At 31.5% G+C, this 14995-nt stretch overlaps 1 protein-coding gene across 19 annotated transcripts in view; it reads right to left on the reverse strand.

The window, feature by feature from the left end:
• Nucleotides 1–2740: 2740 nt before the first annotated feature.
• sm (heterogeneous nuclear ribonucleoprotein L) overlaps nucleotides 2741–14995 on the reverse strand; it is a 345011-nt gene continuing 332756 nt past the window's right edge. For all 19 annotated transcript variants that reach the window (XM_073990802.1, XM_073990798.1, XM_073990795.1 and 16 more), the window contains 3 exons: nucleotides 7213–7488; nucleotides 6935–7139; nucleotides 2741–3226 (listed from right to left, as the gene is read on the reverse strand). In XM_073990802.1, coding sequence (XP_073846903.1) covers nucleotides 3087–3226; nucleotides 6935–7139; nucleotides 7213–7488 — 621 coding nt within the window. In that variant the 3' untranslated portion in view covers nucleotides 2741–3086. The remainder of the gene's footprint in view (nucleotides 3227–6934; nucleotides 7140–7212; nucleotides 7489–14995) is intronic.

Consider the following 14995-nt stretch of genomic DNA (forward strand, 5'->3'; position numbering starts at 1 on the left):
ATCTTGGAAGACATTAGAAAAGTATTTTGTTGTATTGATATTCATTTAATAAAATGAAAACTAACAAATGTACGTGGTTGAGGAGATTCGATTTGGGAAAACTTCATTGCATTTCTAAATTTGATTCTTGGAACGCAAAGTGAGTAAAAAAGTATTTCGAAGTGTTAGCATTGATATAGGGAACAAAATAAGCAAAGAAATAAAGCTGTGTATATAGAACAAAAATTTCTACAAATTCCACACAACTACGCGAATAGGGCCTTGAAATTCACTGGCTATAGCAATGGAATATTAGCTAAGAAGAAGCAGAAATGTAAACAAACAGAAGCACTCATTATCAGAGAGTAGCTTGTTAAAGAGAAATATCTCTGGGAAGGAAATTGGTTCCCTTATAACTCTCACAGTCTCTACGGCCCGGCCCTCTCACCCAAAACATTGTCGAGTAGTTATAATTTTGAAAACAAATTGCACACTAAGCCTTACTAACAATAACATAATTGCATATATTAAAAAAGAAAGAAAAAAGAAATCGTTTGTTTTTTTTGTCACATAATATTTTTTTTAAATATATTTTAAAAATATTTCGTTGATATTTTTAGGTTTTCTTTTAATTAATTATTAATTTATAGTATATTAAATTAATGATATATTATGGTTAATTTTCTTGTATTATTATAATTTTATTTAATTAAGTTTAAGTCACTCTCCCTAAGAAAACATAAAAGTAAATTTGTATATATAAAAAAAGAACAATTGTTAGAAAGTTTTTAAAAAATTTTGGTTTTTTAGACATTTAATTTTTATTTCTAATTCCATTTTTGTAGCAGTTTTTTGTTGTTGTTGTTGAGGGGGATGGGTTTTCATTTCGCTTTCTCTGTTACATTTTGTTTTAAATTTGTATTATTTTTTTATAATGATTTTTTATTACATTTAAACAATTTTCTAAATACATAAAAACTAGTAAATTTATGATTTTTTTTTGTTTTGTTTATACGCCACTGATATGGTTGTTAAGTGTTGCTTTTTATTGCTGATATTATTTGTTTATTATTTTTATAAAATAGAGGGTTTTTGGAAATAATAAAAAATAAAATTTAAATTTTTTGGTTAAAAACAAAAAAATGAAACATAATTTCTTTTATAATTTTTAGTTAATTTTTTGTTTGTTTTTTTGTAACACTCTCTTAACTCTGCTTGTTTAATCTATCCATTCATTTCTTTTGTTTTTCTATTTGCCTGCAAAAAATCTTACTTGTCTGCTCTTAATTTACATTAATAATTGTTAGTTGTTGTTTTTGTTTTTTATACATGTATTTTCTTGTATTAAATAATATATTGTTTTTTTGCTTTGTTTAATAAAAATTAATTAATTATACAATATTTATTTAAAATTAAGCACAAAAATGTCTTTTTTTAATTGGTTGTTGGTTGGTTGTTTGCTTGGTAAAATTGTAAATTTGTAAAAAGTTGTGCATTCCATTATATTTTTTCTTTGTTGTTCTTGTTGTTGTTTACGCCAAAAATAAATAATTAAATAAAATAAGAAACAATACTGCATATCTTTTGTTTTGGGGAGGAACAGGGTCCTACCAAATGTAAATGGTAAGTGGAAAAAACTGTGAACGTAGTGATGGTAGATGCTACCATCAAGTAGATGATTTAGACAAGTTGTTAAAGGTCTCTTCCATGGAGTCCAAAGTCCATTTTATCACACCTCCTCACATTTTGTAACACCCTGTACATCATAGTTCCTCAGAAGTATTTTGTTTTAATTTGGTTTTATCTAAATAAATTTGTTGTTCTTTTGTCTTCTTGATGGTTGATTAGGTTTTTCTTGTTTTGTTTAGATTCATTTAGCGCATGCAGTTGTCGTTTTTATCTTCTATTGTTCTTGTTGTTGTAAGCACATAGTTTCTTAATTACATTGTAAAAATAACATACATACATAATTATATTCTTTTTTTGCATTATTTTTTTTTGTTGGTTTTGTTGTATTTCTTTCTCGTCAATAATACTACGCTTTGTTTTGTTTTTGTGTTTCAAAAAGAAAAATATAAGCAAAACCAATAGGACCTTATTCCTTCTTTCCATGTAACTTCTTCTTGTTCTTCTTAAAGTTTTAGTAATTTGTTTTTGTTTTGTAGTTGTTTGTAAATCTGTTTTGTTTTTCATTTCTATATATTATTAGATTATTTATATATATTGTCAAATCATGGTTTCTTGTATTCATTTTTTTTTTTGGTTATTTTTTCACATTTTTTATGTTTGTTGAGATTTTTACACAAGTGTCGTTTTGTTTTTGTAATAATAAAAACTAATATTTTTTTATTTATATAAATATTTATAAATGGAAGTTAATAAAAAACAAATTAATAATAAAAAAACTTAATTGAGAAAAAAAAACAATGAGAAACAACAATTGCTGGTTGATTTGATTGGTAAAAGTTCCATTCATTACAAACTAAATGAATTTTAATAATTATTATTAAAAAAAGAGAACTTACAACTCAAAGAGATGAGATGATGAGTAATATGTATATAATATTTATATAATAGAAATTACAACAAAAATCATTAAATTATATATTATATAATGTAATAACAACAAATAAAAATAATCAAATTCATTTAAATATAAATTAATAATAAAAATATTTTATTTCATGTTTTTTTTTCACTCTTAAGAAGAAAGCCTAAAAGCATGCCTTGATTTTTTGTTTAAATTATCACTAAAATTCTATTTGTTGTTCTTTTGTTTGCACCGTTTTTTGTCTTCCTTGGATAGGCCTCTTCTCATCAGTTGGTTATTTAAAATTAAAAAAAAAAAACTCAAAATAATTCAAATATTTGTAGCACACCTGTCGTCTATCTTGTCTTCATTCACATTTTAGCTGCTCCTTTGCTGCTGCTACGTTGTATTTTATTTCTTCTTTACAAAAAACTCTTTCCCCCGTTTTCATGCATTTGGGGGACACATGTTAGCTTCTTCTTCTTCTTCTTATCCATATCTTAAATTTCATTTAATGTTGCTGTTGTTGTTGTTGTTGCTGTTGTAATGATGCCGTCGACATCATTAAGGCATCATCTCAGTTATAGCCGCCTTCCTGTTTTAATTCTGCATCATTCTCCTTTTCAATCATGCCCTCATTTGCAGCATTATTCCAGGCACCATTCATACTTTTCGATGATGAGAAACATAATTTCATAATAAAGGGGAATTTGGTGCCTAATGGTGGAAACAAAAAAATAAAAAGAAGATGATAAGTACGAGAATATAATCAAAAAAGGATTAAAGAGTTAATCAAAAACTTAACAATTATTACTACTGATGTTTTTTATTGTTAAATATTGTGTCTAGAGATTTCTATTGTTCGGTGGCCTATAGTGAAATTTGACGTAGAACATTTTATCCTTTAGCATCATTCACCTAAAGGCAAGTACTAAGTGTCAGAATGGCACATTTCGGCAAAGGAGTATAATTTTCACAATTACATACTTATTATACTTTTAATTTTAATTTTTTTTCTGTTATATAGTATTCGTATAGATTTCGTTGTTTGTATCCTTAAGTATCAGTCACCTTAAGCGGAGTATTAGTGGCCGGATTGGCACATTTCGAAGAAAGAGTACAATTTTCACAATATTTTTGTTTTATATTTAAAAACTGTTATATACTACATATATCTAGAGATTTCGTTTGCTCGCTGACCTATAGTGAAATTTGGTGTTGAATATTTTTTCCCTTAACATCAAGGGTAAGAATCACAGACCTCGAAAAAGAGTACAATTTTCATAATATTTTTGTATCACATTTATAATTTTTAATTGTTTTATGTTATATACTAGCTCTAGAGATTTATCTTGTTCAGTGACCTATAGTGAAATTTGACGTAGAATATTTTATCCATTAGCGTCACTTACCTAAAGGCAAATATTAAGGGCCATATTGCCACATTTTGAAAAAGCAGTACCTTTTTCACAATATTTTTATAACATTTTTTAATATGTGATTTTTTCTGTTATATGATATTTGTATCGATTTCTTTTGTTAAGAGACATATAGTGAAATTTGGCACAAAGTCTTATAAATGGAGAATTCAGGAAGATATTGACATTTTTTTCGGAAAAAAATGCAAGAATAACCAAAAATCATTTCCTGTTGATAAGCCTAATTTAATAGTGGTATTTAAGGGATATCGGTAATATCTAGACATTTCTTTTATTCGAGGACCGACAGTAAAATTTGGTTTAGAATGTTTATTCCACTACCACTAACTCTCAATAATTCACACTTTTTGGAAATATAAAAAAATAAAACAATCAATGAAAAAGTGGTTACTCGTATACCTAATGTTGAACTCATAATTACCCTACCATGTACTACACACCGAGATTTCTTTTGTTTAGGGACTTGGAGTAAAATTTGACGAAGAACATTTCTTCCATTGACACCATCACTCTAAGATGATATCTTATACGAGATATTGCCTATAATTCGAAATACGTACCTAAACAACCTAAAACTTAGTTCCTACATAAGATTGTGGGCTTTTAATGTTATATATTACAATTACACATTTCTTTTGTTCGGTAAGCTATAGTGAAATTTGACGTAGAACATTTTATCCCTTAGGGTCACTTACCTAAAGGCAAGTATAAAGGGCCATATTGCCACATCTTGAATAAGCAGTAAATTTTTCACAATATTTTTATAACATTTTTTTTAATATGTGATTTTTTCTGTTATACAATAATTGTATTTCTTTTGTTAAGATACTTATAGTGAAATTTGATATAGAATATTTTTCCATTGGTACAAAGTCTTATAAATTTAGAATTCAGGGAGATTTTTGTATTTTTTCGGAAAAAATAACCAAAAATCATTTCCTGTTGATAAGCCTAATTTAATAGTGGTATTTAAGGGATATTGGTAACATCTAGACATTTCATTTATTCGAGGACCCTCACTAAAATTTGGAATGTTTATTCCACTACCACTAACTCCCAACAATTGAGGTAAATTTGAAGAATTTTACACTTTTTGGAAATATAAGAAAATAAAACAATCAATGAAAAATTGGTTACTCGTATACCTAATGTTGAACTCATAATTACCCTATCATGTACTACACATAGAGATTTCTTTTGTTCATGGACTTGGAGTAAAATTTGACAAAGAACATTTCTTCCATTGACACCATCACTCTAAGATGATATCTTATACGAGATATTGACTATAATTCGAAATATGTGCCGAAACAACCTAAAACTTAGTTCCTATATAAGATTGTGGGATTTTAATGCCATATATTATAATTACAGATTTCTTTTGTTCGGTAAGCTATAGTGAATTTTTATGTAGAACATTTCTTCCATTGACACCAAGCACCGCAAATCAAGTATTCTGGGAGAATTTGACATTTTCAGAAAAAGTATGATATAAACACAACGAAAGCATATGTATTTGATATAGCCAATTTTGGAATTCAATATTTTTTGTATTTTTGTGGAATTTTTGTCCAAATTTAAAACACTGATTTATTTCACCTCGTTTGCATTACTATGAACCTACAAGAAGTTCCTAGAGGGCTATCATATATCTGGTTAAACGGGGTGTAAAGGGAACTATTCAGATAATGTCTGATAGTTACTTTTATGCTCATTACTTGAAGCATTTTGGCGCAATATATCACACATTTTAAGGTATTTTACAAGATATGCACCAAAAGCACTAAAAAGACCCTACAATAGGTTTCTAGAGAAGCGTTACAACATTCTAAATAATATTTCAAACTATATTCTGTAAATAAAATGTAAGGGAAACACAAAATCCTATGCCATTTTACTGTTATAGTTCATAGTTGAAGAAATATTATTATATTCTAAATGTATTGTATTCTGAGGCTTGGGAATGAACCTATTGGGGTTGGAAGGTACAATTACATTTTTTATTCGCATTGAAATTTGCTAAATTTTAACATTTATTTGCCTTAATATTAATATCATTCAAAGCAAATGTCATTTTCTAACAAAACAAAGTTTACGCCTAAAAGTATGCTTTGCTTTTTGTACTGTTTTTGTTCGAAGTAATTATTAGTGATTAATGTGAGGATAATAATCTATTTTCATACTTATGTTCCTCCAATAGGTACTAAGGTTCAATCCCTAGGGTCTTATGGACAGTTTTTAAAAGAATAAAGGAAGGAGTTTCTATAAAATGAACAGTTCCATGGATTGACTAAAAATACCCTACAATAGGTTCCTAGAGGAGCGCTACAACATTCTAAACAATATTTCAAACTATATCTTGTAATTAAAATGTAAGGGAAACACAAAATTCTATGCCATTTTACTGTTATAGTTCATAGTTGAGGAAATATTATTATATTCTTAATGTATTGTATTCTGAAGCATGGGATTGAACCCATGGTCCTATTGGGGTTAGAAGGTACAATTACCTTTTTATTCGCATTGAAATTTGCTAAATTTGAACATTTATTTGCCTTAATATTAAGATCATTCAAAGCAAATGACATTTTCTAACAAAGTTCACACCTAAAAGCATGCTTTGAATTTTGTACGGTTTGTAAAGCGAAAGTAAAAGCCTTTGCTTCGAACTAATATTTAATGATTAATTTGAGGTTAATAATATATTTTCATACATATGTTCCTCCAAAAGGTACTAAGGTTCAATCCCTAGGGTCTTATGGGCAGTTTTTAAAAGAATAAAGGAAGGGGTTTCTATAAACTGAACAGTTCCATGGCTTGACTTTGCGAAGGCATTATTTCCCGTGCGCCAACACATAATTATGTTGCTGTTGTTTAATTCACACAGCAAAAGGCGCTTTTAAAAATTCAAGCCACTGTATAGCTAAGTGTCTTGAAATTTCTATTGGGACTATTGTTACACGTTCTTCTTTGTTTCAAAACTTACCTTTGCCTTCAATGGGCAGATGATTACACTTCATGATGGCCAATACAGCTTGGGCAATATTGGGGAATTCAATTAGACCCGATGAGGAACGTTCGGTCTTAAGGGGGAATAGCCTGACAGATGTGGCAGGAACCTCTTTAATATTGAAAATGCCAATCAATTGATCCTCGGTGAGACCAGGTGGTGTATTGAAGAAATGTAAAATCTGCAACAAAAACGATATAAAAACACAACATTAGAAATTTGAGATATTTAAGAGTTATTCAATAAAATATTACCTTGCTCGGTGGTTGTATACGATTTTTGCTAGCCTGGGCTGGCGATAGGAAACGATTATTCTTTGAACCGGTGTATTCTTTGAAGCTGGGTGTGTGATCGGCCAACAGGAAGGGATTTATGACTTCGGATAAAAAGTTTTGCTTTGAGAAGGCTATTTGAATTTTGCCCTTTGTGCCAACGGGAATGTTGTTCAGATGTTGGACGCAACGTTCGACTGCAACTGAATCGCCCATTTGCACCATGGCAGTACCTTCTTTGGTTTTAAGGAATTTAATCTGCAACGAGAAAACAAAGGGAAAATGTTGTAAAAATTTTATTCTCATGGTATTAATTGCAGGTGTTTTTAAAAAGATTGTTGCGAATCAACTTTGATGAATAAATTATTAAATAGTTTCCCCTCCACATTTGGTGGTTATTACGTTTTACAATATTTTTTCTATTGGCTATTTTGCTGTTACGCTGTTGTTGTTGTTGTAGTCAATGGCCATTGATGTTTTCAAGCTAAACATGATTGCCTTGCAATTTCCCGTTACAAAAGTTGTTAAGCAAACCCCCCTGCTGCCTTTAGGCGAGAAACCAACAACCCCCTCCCCCCTTTTCGGACCAATTTAAACACTATGCTAGTATGAACGTGTAGAGCTGTGTTATGGCAACAACGCCGGCAATTGGTTCATTGAATTATTGCATTATTGCGCTTTTATTTCTTTGATGAATGTACAAAATTGTTCATAACAAGATTTTATGTTTTCGCACAACTCCAGGGTTGCCATTTATTTTTGCAGAGAAATATTTTGGTCTAAGCGACCAATAAGGAAAGATAGTGAAATTATCAGATATAAAAAACGTGGAAAGATCAATCAGAAAGCATATAAGATAGGTTTTGTAGGTGGCGGATCCCGCTGGAGTAGAAAAATGTCAGTATCTGAGTCCTTAGAGATACAAGGCATAGGACGAAGGTTAATTGACACAAATCTAAAAATATATGCAGTCAAACTCCTCTATAACGTATTATCCCTTTATAAATAGACTTTTTGTGTACAAATTCATATTTTTGGTATCGGATATAGGGACTTTCGTTGTGGAGAAGTTCGACAGGACATAAGACTCTATTCACTTCCTTAGAATTACAACAGTTGTCGGGCTGAATTATATAAATTAAAGTGAGTATTAATTAGCTATTAAAAAAATTGGCAGCTAGTGATATTGTGGAAAATCATATCAAATAGTGAGTCTAGTTCCCCAAAAAAGGTAACCCCGCCCGATACCCACACACACATTGCCAGCCACCCGTTATAGCAAAGTAGGATTTCTTTTCCATAGTTTCATGGAGCCTAAAGATATCAATTAAATATTGGTGAGCATGAAATAAAGAGTTATGGTGCAGGTGTTTAAGAGGGAGGCAGAAAGGGTGATTTGGAATCATTACGTTTTGTTGGAAAATTTTGCAAAGTGCTACAAAATACAGCAGTAACCAACATTCGTCTTAATTTGAGTGGTATTTACAACAAAATCCATTATCGACTGGCCACACAATTACATTGCCTGCTGATTGGGAGTAGTCGATGACTAAAGCAATACTTGGTGTATCAACACGCAACTACCATCATCATCACCATAGTTGTAAAAATACAGGCATCAAACAAAACTACAATCACCAAAAACGGAGGCCATTATAGAAGCTAACACAAACTAACGTTGGACATAACAGGCTTGCAACAACATATTTTATGCAGCAATGTAATAAAAAAAACTAACAATAATGCTTATGGCTACTTTTTCTATAGAGGAACAAACTGAAGGAAGAGCTGCAGGAAAACCAACACAGCAAAACAAGTTACCATCATCAAAAAAAGGCATTCAACAACATTGGCATAATTGAATTTTCCAAGCAATCCTCTATTAAGGTTCAATGAAACACGCACACATAAATAGGCATTTTACTCATAGTGCAATGAATGTGGAAAACAGTTTTCCCAACCCACCACCACCATCACGCAATGTTGCAGTGTAGCATTGCAAGGCGTTTGGTACTATGCAATTGCAGTTGTTATTGCATTTACACTCTCATCATCATTATCGACATACGAGCGGTGTTCATTCACAGATCATTCATAAAGGATTTTCACTTTCACTTGTGTACGTGCTGCAGCTTGCTGCCTGCTGTTGTAACACCAGGTGATGTTGTTTGGCCATTGAACGATCATTGCTCTTTCTCTCTGTGCTTTTAATAGTGTTTTATAATAATATAGCTTTTCATAGCCTATTTGAAAATATTTCAGGTGAAAATTTGCACAAAAATATTATTGGGGCTATAGAGATTAGATGTGGTTTGTTCAACTTTAACAATATTGAAGAGATGCCAATCCAAACAAGAGATGCTCAAAATATTTTGTGTATTAGTAGTGCTAATGGCTATATTACACCATATGTTTTTCACATGTATGACATCAGCTGGTCTGTACATTAGGTATGTCTGGTTACTTTTCCAGCAAGATTGTCCAGCAAGAACCTTCTCGAAGAGTAAGGAATTTTTATTCTCTTTTGGAAGAAAAATGTAAAAAGTAAACAGACATCTTCCAAGCAAAAACCAGCAAGCAATCAGCTGACTTGCCAAAACAGAACAATTTGTCTGCCATTAAAGGAACCAAAGGAACCAACAATTTTGTATTTTATTAAAAATAAAAACGATCCAAAAATGGATTTTTTCACTTTGCAACTTTGTTCTACAAAAAATAATACAATTAGACTTGCTATTTCCGCAATAAAATTGTTTTTAATTTTCACAAACATAAATCAACGAAAAATCAGGAAGAAGAAGAGTTACAAGTTCTTGCTAGAACAAAATTTGTCCAGCAAGAATTTGCAAACTCTCAGTAAAATAACTGTCAAAATGTCTCTCTCAAACCGCTCTCTTTTGCTGACTTTTTGCGTTAACAGACGACTTCCAGCAACAATTGGTACAAATTGTTACGAATTTTAGGGTAACCAGACAGACCAATTCCCAGCAAAAACCAGCAAGCAATCAGCTGACTTGCCAAAACAGAACAAATTGTCCGCCAATTTTTTAATTTTTAAAAATTTTTTTGCAACAGTTTTTTAATTTTTTTGCAGCAGTTTATCCTCCCGTTCAATTTTGTTTTGTCGGGCCGAAGTTCAGAACAGAGGGACCATCATCAACTACCGAGCAACAGAGATAAACAAAAAAGTTTAATTGGAGCTCTGTTGTCTAATCAACCACTGTTAATGACAACATACGTCGAACGAAATAGCTTCGTATTAGAAAACCACAACACATGTTTGCAGATTGTAATATAACCGGATTTAATAAATCCACTGGATTTCAAATGTCAATTCCATTGTCTACACGTCAAATATATCCTCAAGAAGATCGTTAACCTGGCAAAATGCTCTAATGCTTGGTTTATATTTACGAAATCCACTCGATTTCAACTGTCATTTCCTTTGTTGTGTATACGTCAAATGAAAACTCATCTGAAATCCATTGGATTTCATTTGACGTTGAAATTTGATAGTTGAAATCGCGTGGATTTCAACTGTCAATTCCTTTGTGTATACATCAAATGAAAACTTATCGGTTTTCAATTTAATTTTTTAGCAATGGAATTGACATTTGAAATCGATTGGATTTCGTAAATGTAAACCTAGCATTACTGTAATACAAACGGCGTTTAAAAGTATTTTTTGTTTGTTTGACTGATGACGATCAATACCATTTGGTTTTTTTACACAACAGGGCTTTCATGAACTCCCCAGTAAAATAGATATCAACAAAAATTATAGTCGTGTTACCCTGTTGTCTGATCATTCACTGTGAACGGTATAAAATCACACGTACTCATCGTTCAACGATGTTGTAATGTAAAGAATACACAACATTTTTATAGTGATTGTCGTCATCGACGATCAATACAATTATTGGATGTTTGTTTACACAACAGGGATCTCATAAACTCCCCAGTAAAAGAGATACATATCTACAAAAATTATAGTCGTGTTACCCTGTTGTCTAATCATCCACTGTGAACGGTAACATATATCGGTCAACATCTCATCGTGTATACAAATCACATGTACTCATGGCACAATAATACAGGTACAGCGTATGATGAAATTATAAGGTGGCGTAAAACGATCAGCTGATTGGTTTCAATCTGTCAATTTTTATGTTATTGTGAATCATTTGTATGAAAACATAAACAAACATTTTGGCATATTAAAGAATTTTCGGCCAAAATACAGTTGTTGTTGTGCTACTTACGTGACCTTATAAATAGATCTTGGGTACAGCGGCAAAAACAGCTGATCTTCATACCAGTTGTCAAAATGCATTATTGTGAATAAAATCACATACAAAATGTAAACAAGCAATTCACAGTAGTGCATTATTGTGAGCAAATTTGACGTTTTGCATGATTTGATGTAACACCTTCTTATTTCACCATGCACGTACTCATCGTTCAACGATGTTGTAATGTAAAGGAAACACAAAATTTTTTACAGTGTTTGTCGTCATCGACGGTCAATACCATTATTGGGTGTTTGCACAGTTTATACAGTTGGCCATTCAGAGTTCTGTTAACAACATTTGACAACAAACATAATAGATTGTTCATTATTGTGATTTGATTTCCTTTGTATTTTATGTATTTGACAGCAAACTAAATAGTCAGGGCTAACTAGTTTGGGCTGAATGGCCAACTGTATAAACTGTGGGTGTTTGTTTACACAACAGGGATCCCATGAAATCCCCAGTAAAAGAGATATAAACAAAAATTGTAGTCGTGTTACTCTGTTGTCTAATCATCTACTGTGAATGGTAGCATACATCGGTGAGTCATCGTACTCAACGACGTTGCAATACACAAATTTTTACTCTCTTTATAAAAATAATTTTCATTTTGTTTGTTCGACAATCTTTACTATTATTTGTTGTTGTTTAGATAATAGTTGTCGCATGAACTTCCAAGTACCGGAGATACAAAAATTGTTGTTTAATCATTCGCTGTGAATAGTAGAATACTTCGGTCAACTCGTCATCGTATTCTTCAAATCGTTCGTACTCATCGTTAACCGATGTTGTTTTAGCTCTGTTCCTTTACGTTCAAGAATCTTCAATTTCTACCACTTTTTACTCGAAAAGCGTTCCTTTACTTCAGACACCATACAATTCATATGGGAATTGTTTAAAATTTGCACTACTTTTGCCGGTTTTACCATTTTCAGAAGTAAAAGAACAGACAATAGGTGTGTTCGTTTACTCAATAATTTGTACAAATTTGTACAAGTCCAGTAACTTCTTGTAATCGACTAAGGTCTTTTGCATTGTACTGTAGAGTAAACGAACAACATCCAGTAACAATTTGTACAAATTGTAAGTAAACGAACACACATAATATATAACGAAAATACCAAAATGTTTACAGTGTTTACACCGTATCTTTACCGAAAGATGGTGCAAACTATTATTTACCAACAATAAATCTATAAAAATTTCATTTTTTCTTTCAGTGATTTTAATAACCCCTAAAAATATGCTTTTCAGCATTTTTGCTGTCCGTTTATGGTGTAACAAAATGAAAACGTTGAATTTTATGGTTAAATTCGTTTATGTCACAACATCTGCAAGAAATTTCTTAATGTCCAGATAAATGGATGATCAATGAAAAGGAAATTTCAATGGTCCATTGTAATTCACTAACGATTATTTCGAACGTGTTTTTGCTTTCCATTGGCAACAAGGAGATGATTATCATAGTTTCCATCATTCATTCATTAGAAAGTTAATTATGCTTAAGGAACGACAAACGGTCGTTAGTAATGTCCCTGTGTCAATTGTTTTGGGATGATGGAAGGGGAGGGTTATGAAAGGAAATTCTTATCATAACAAAAATGGCGGCGACCCAAACTAATAACATTTTTTTTTAGCAATTAACTTGAAATAGAGAAGAAGAAGATCGTGGACGCCGTAGCTTTTCTAATAACATCTTGCAAATCAATGACCCAGGAAATGTAAGGAGGATATAGAAACAAAAACAGTCATCCTGGCAAAATGTGGCAAAATTCCTTCATTACCATTCCCCACCACTAAGGCAAGTAGTTGAAGGGATGGTTTCAATGTGAGGATTATTGGATTTTAATGAATTGTGTCTGTTTAATGATGTTTGTATTTGGATTAATGCTTGACTTAGATTTCCTTGTTCTTCTGCTTCTTCTTCTTTGTTTGCTACATTAAATAAAGAAACAGGAAATTAATTCAATTAAGAAAAATTGACAAAAAGTACTTTGTTTTTGTTATAGCTCATTAAGTATGGCTTTTTCTTATGTTTTTCCTCCTTCACTTCCTTTGAAAATAATTAGGTTTTTGGGTTTGATTATGGGAGACATTAGAGTTCTCTTTTAGTTAATTTCTTAAAAAAAAGAATATGAAACAAGACCGCAAATGAATCGAATTGGACTGTTAATGACAGCTTATGTTTTTGTTTAATTTCTTAATAAAAAATGTTTTATAAACTCAACCTCCATAGTTGCTTTGGCAAAAAGAGAGTCTTTTTTCCTTTTTGTTCTAATGGCAGCAGGGGGTCTTGGTTATGGTTATAACCTTTTTATCAAATTTTGAATCAAATTTTAGTGGTTACCATAAAGAGCAAGTTACAACCCAACCTTAACATTGTATCATCCCTTTTACAGTCAGTGGCATTGTGGTCACTTGCTATCATCACATATTATAGTGTGCTGTGTGGCCATAACACTTATCAGTTCCTGATAAAACTGCAAAGGACCAACACAAAAAATAAAATAAATGAAAACAAAATGTCGTTAATATTCCTTTTGTTTTGGCCAAGGGGGGTTGGTTTATTGTTTGTGCTGATGATGACAGCAGGAAAATGGAAAAACATCGACATTTATGTAGTGGTCGTGGTGCACTAGTTTTTAATTCCTTCCTCATGTTGGTGTCCCCAAACCAGACAATGGCTGAGGTGGTTTCTTCCTGACCCCCTCCTTTTTATTATTATGGTATTAATGCAGTCCAAAAAAACTGCGTTTGTCTTTGTGTCTGGTGTAATTAATGTTTTGTTGTAAAACATTTTGTTAACAAATATCTAAAGCGGCAGCAGCAGCAACAACAACAACGAAAAGAGATTTCCTTTTATTTTGCAAACCCGGAGACAGACAATGGCCACGTTAGCTAGCATAATGTCTAGCATTATGATGATGACAATAAGCCGTTAACATTAACGTTGTTGTTGCTGTTGTTGTTTTGGATGATGATGCTGCGGCGGCTGCCGTTGTATTTAGTTTATTTTCTGTTACGATTTAATTTATTAACAATGCTCTTGTGCCACCATCCACATAATAATAATCACTAGCATGTGTACTAAATCTCTTAAACACACACACACCCATACATACAAGTCAAACAATAAATAAATGTTAATTATACGTTTCACTTCATTAAAATGTCTTAATGGCGCCTGTTTTGTATATTTTTCTCACCATGATTTATTTTTCATTATTATTGCCCTGCATTGCTTTAAGAGGAGTATTGCTGTGTTGGAATTTTTTGCGAACAATGGAGCCTTTTTTAATGTAATTTTGCATTAATTTTGTTGCCTTCTTATCAGATTTGTAACTTATGCTATGTGGATATAAAACCTTTTTTAAATTTTTTAATATGTTTTTCACTTCCTTCCTACTCCAATAGGCAACGACATGATGTACATCCACATCCAGTTTACAACATAATTTTTACTTTTATCGCAA

This window comes from Musca autumnalis, unplaced genomic scaffold (genome assembly GCF_047663935.1).
Source record: "Musca autumnalis isolate F117 unplaced genomic scaffold, ASM4766393v1 scaffold_5, whole genome shotgun sequence".
NCBI classification, from domain to species: domain Eukaryota; kingdom Metazoa; phylum Arthropoda; class Insecta; order Diptera; family Muscidae; genus Musca; species Musca autumnalis.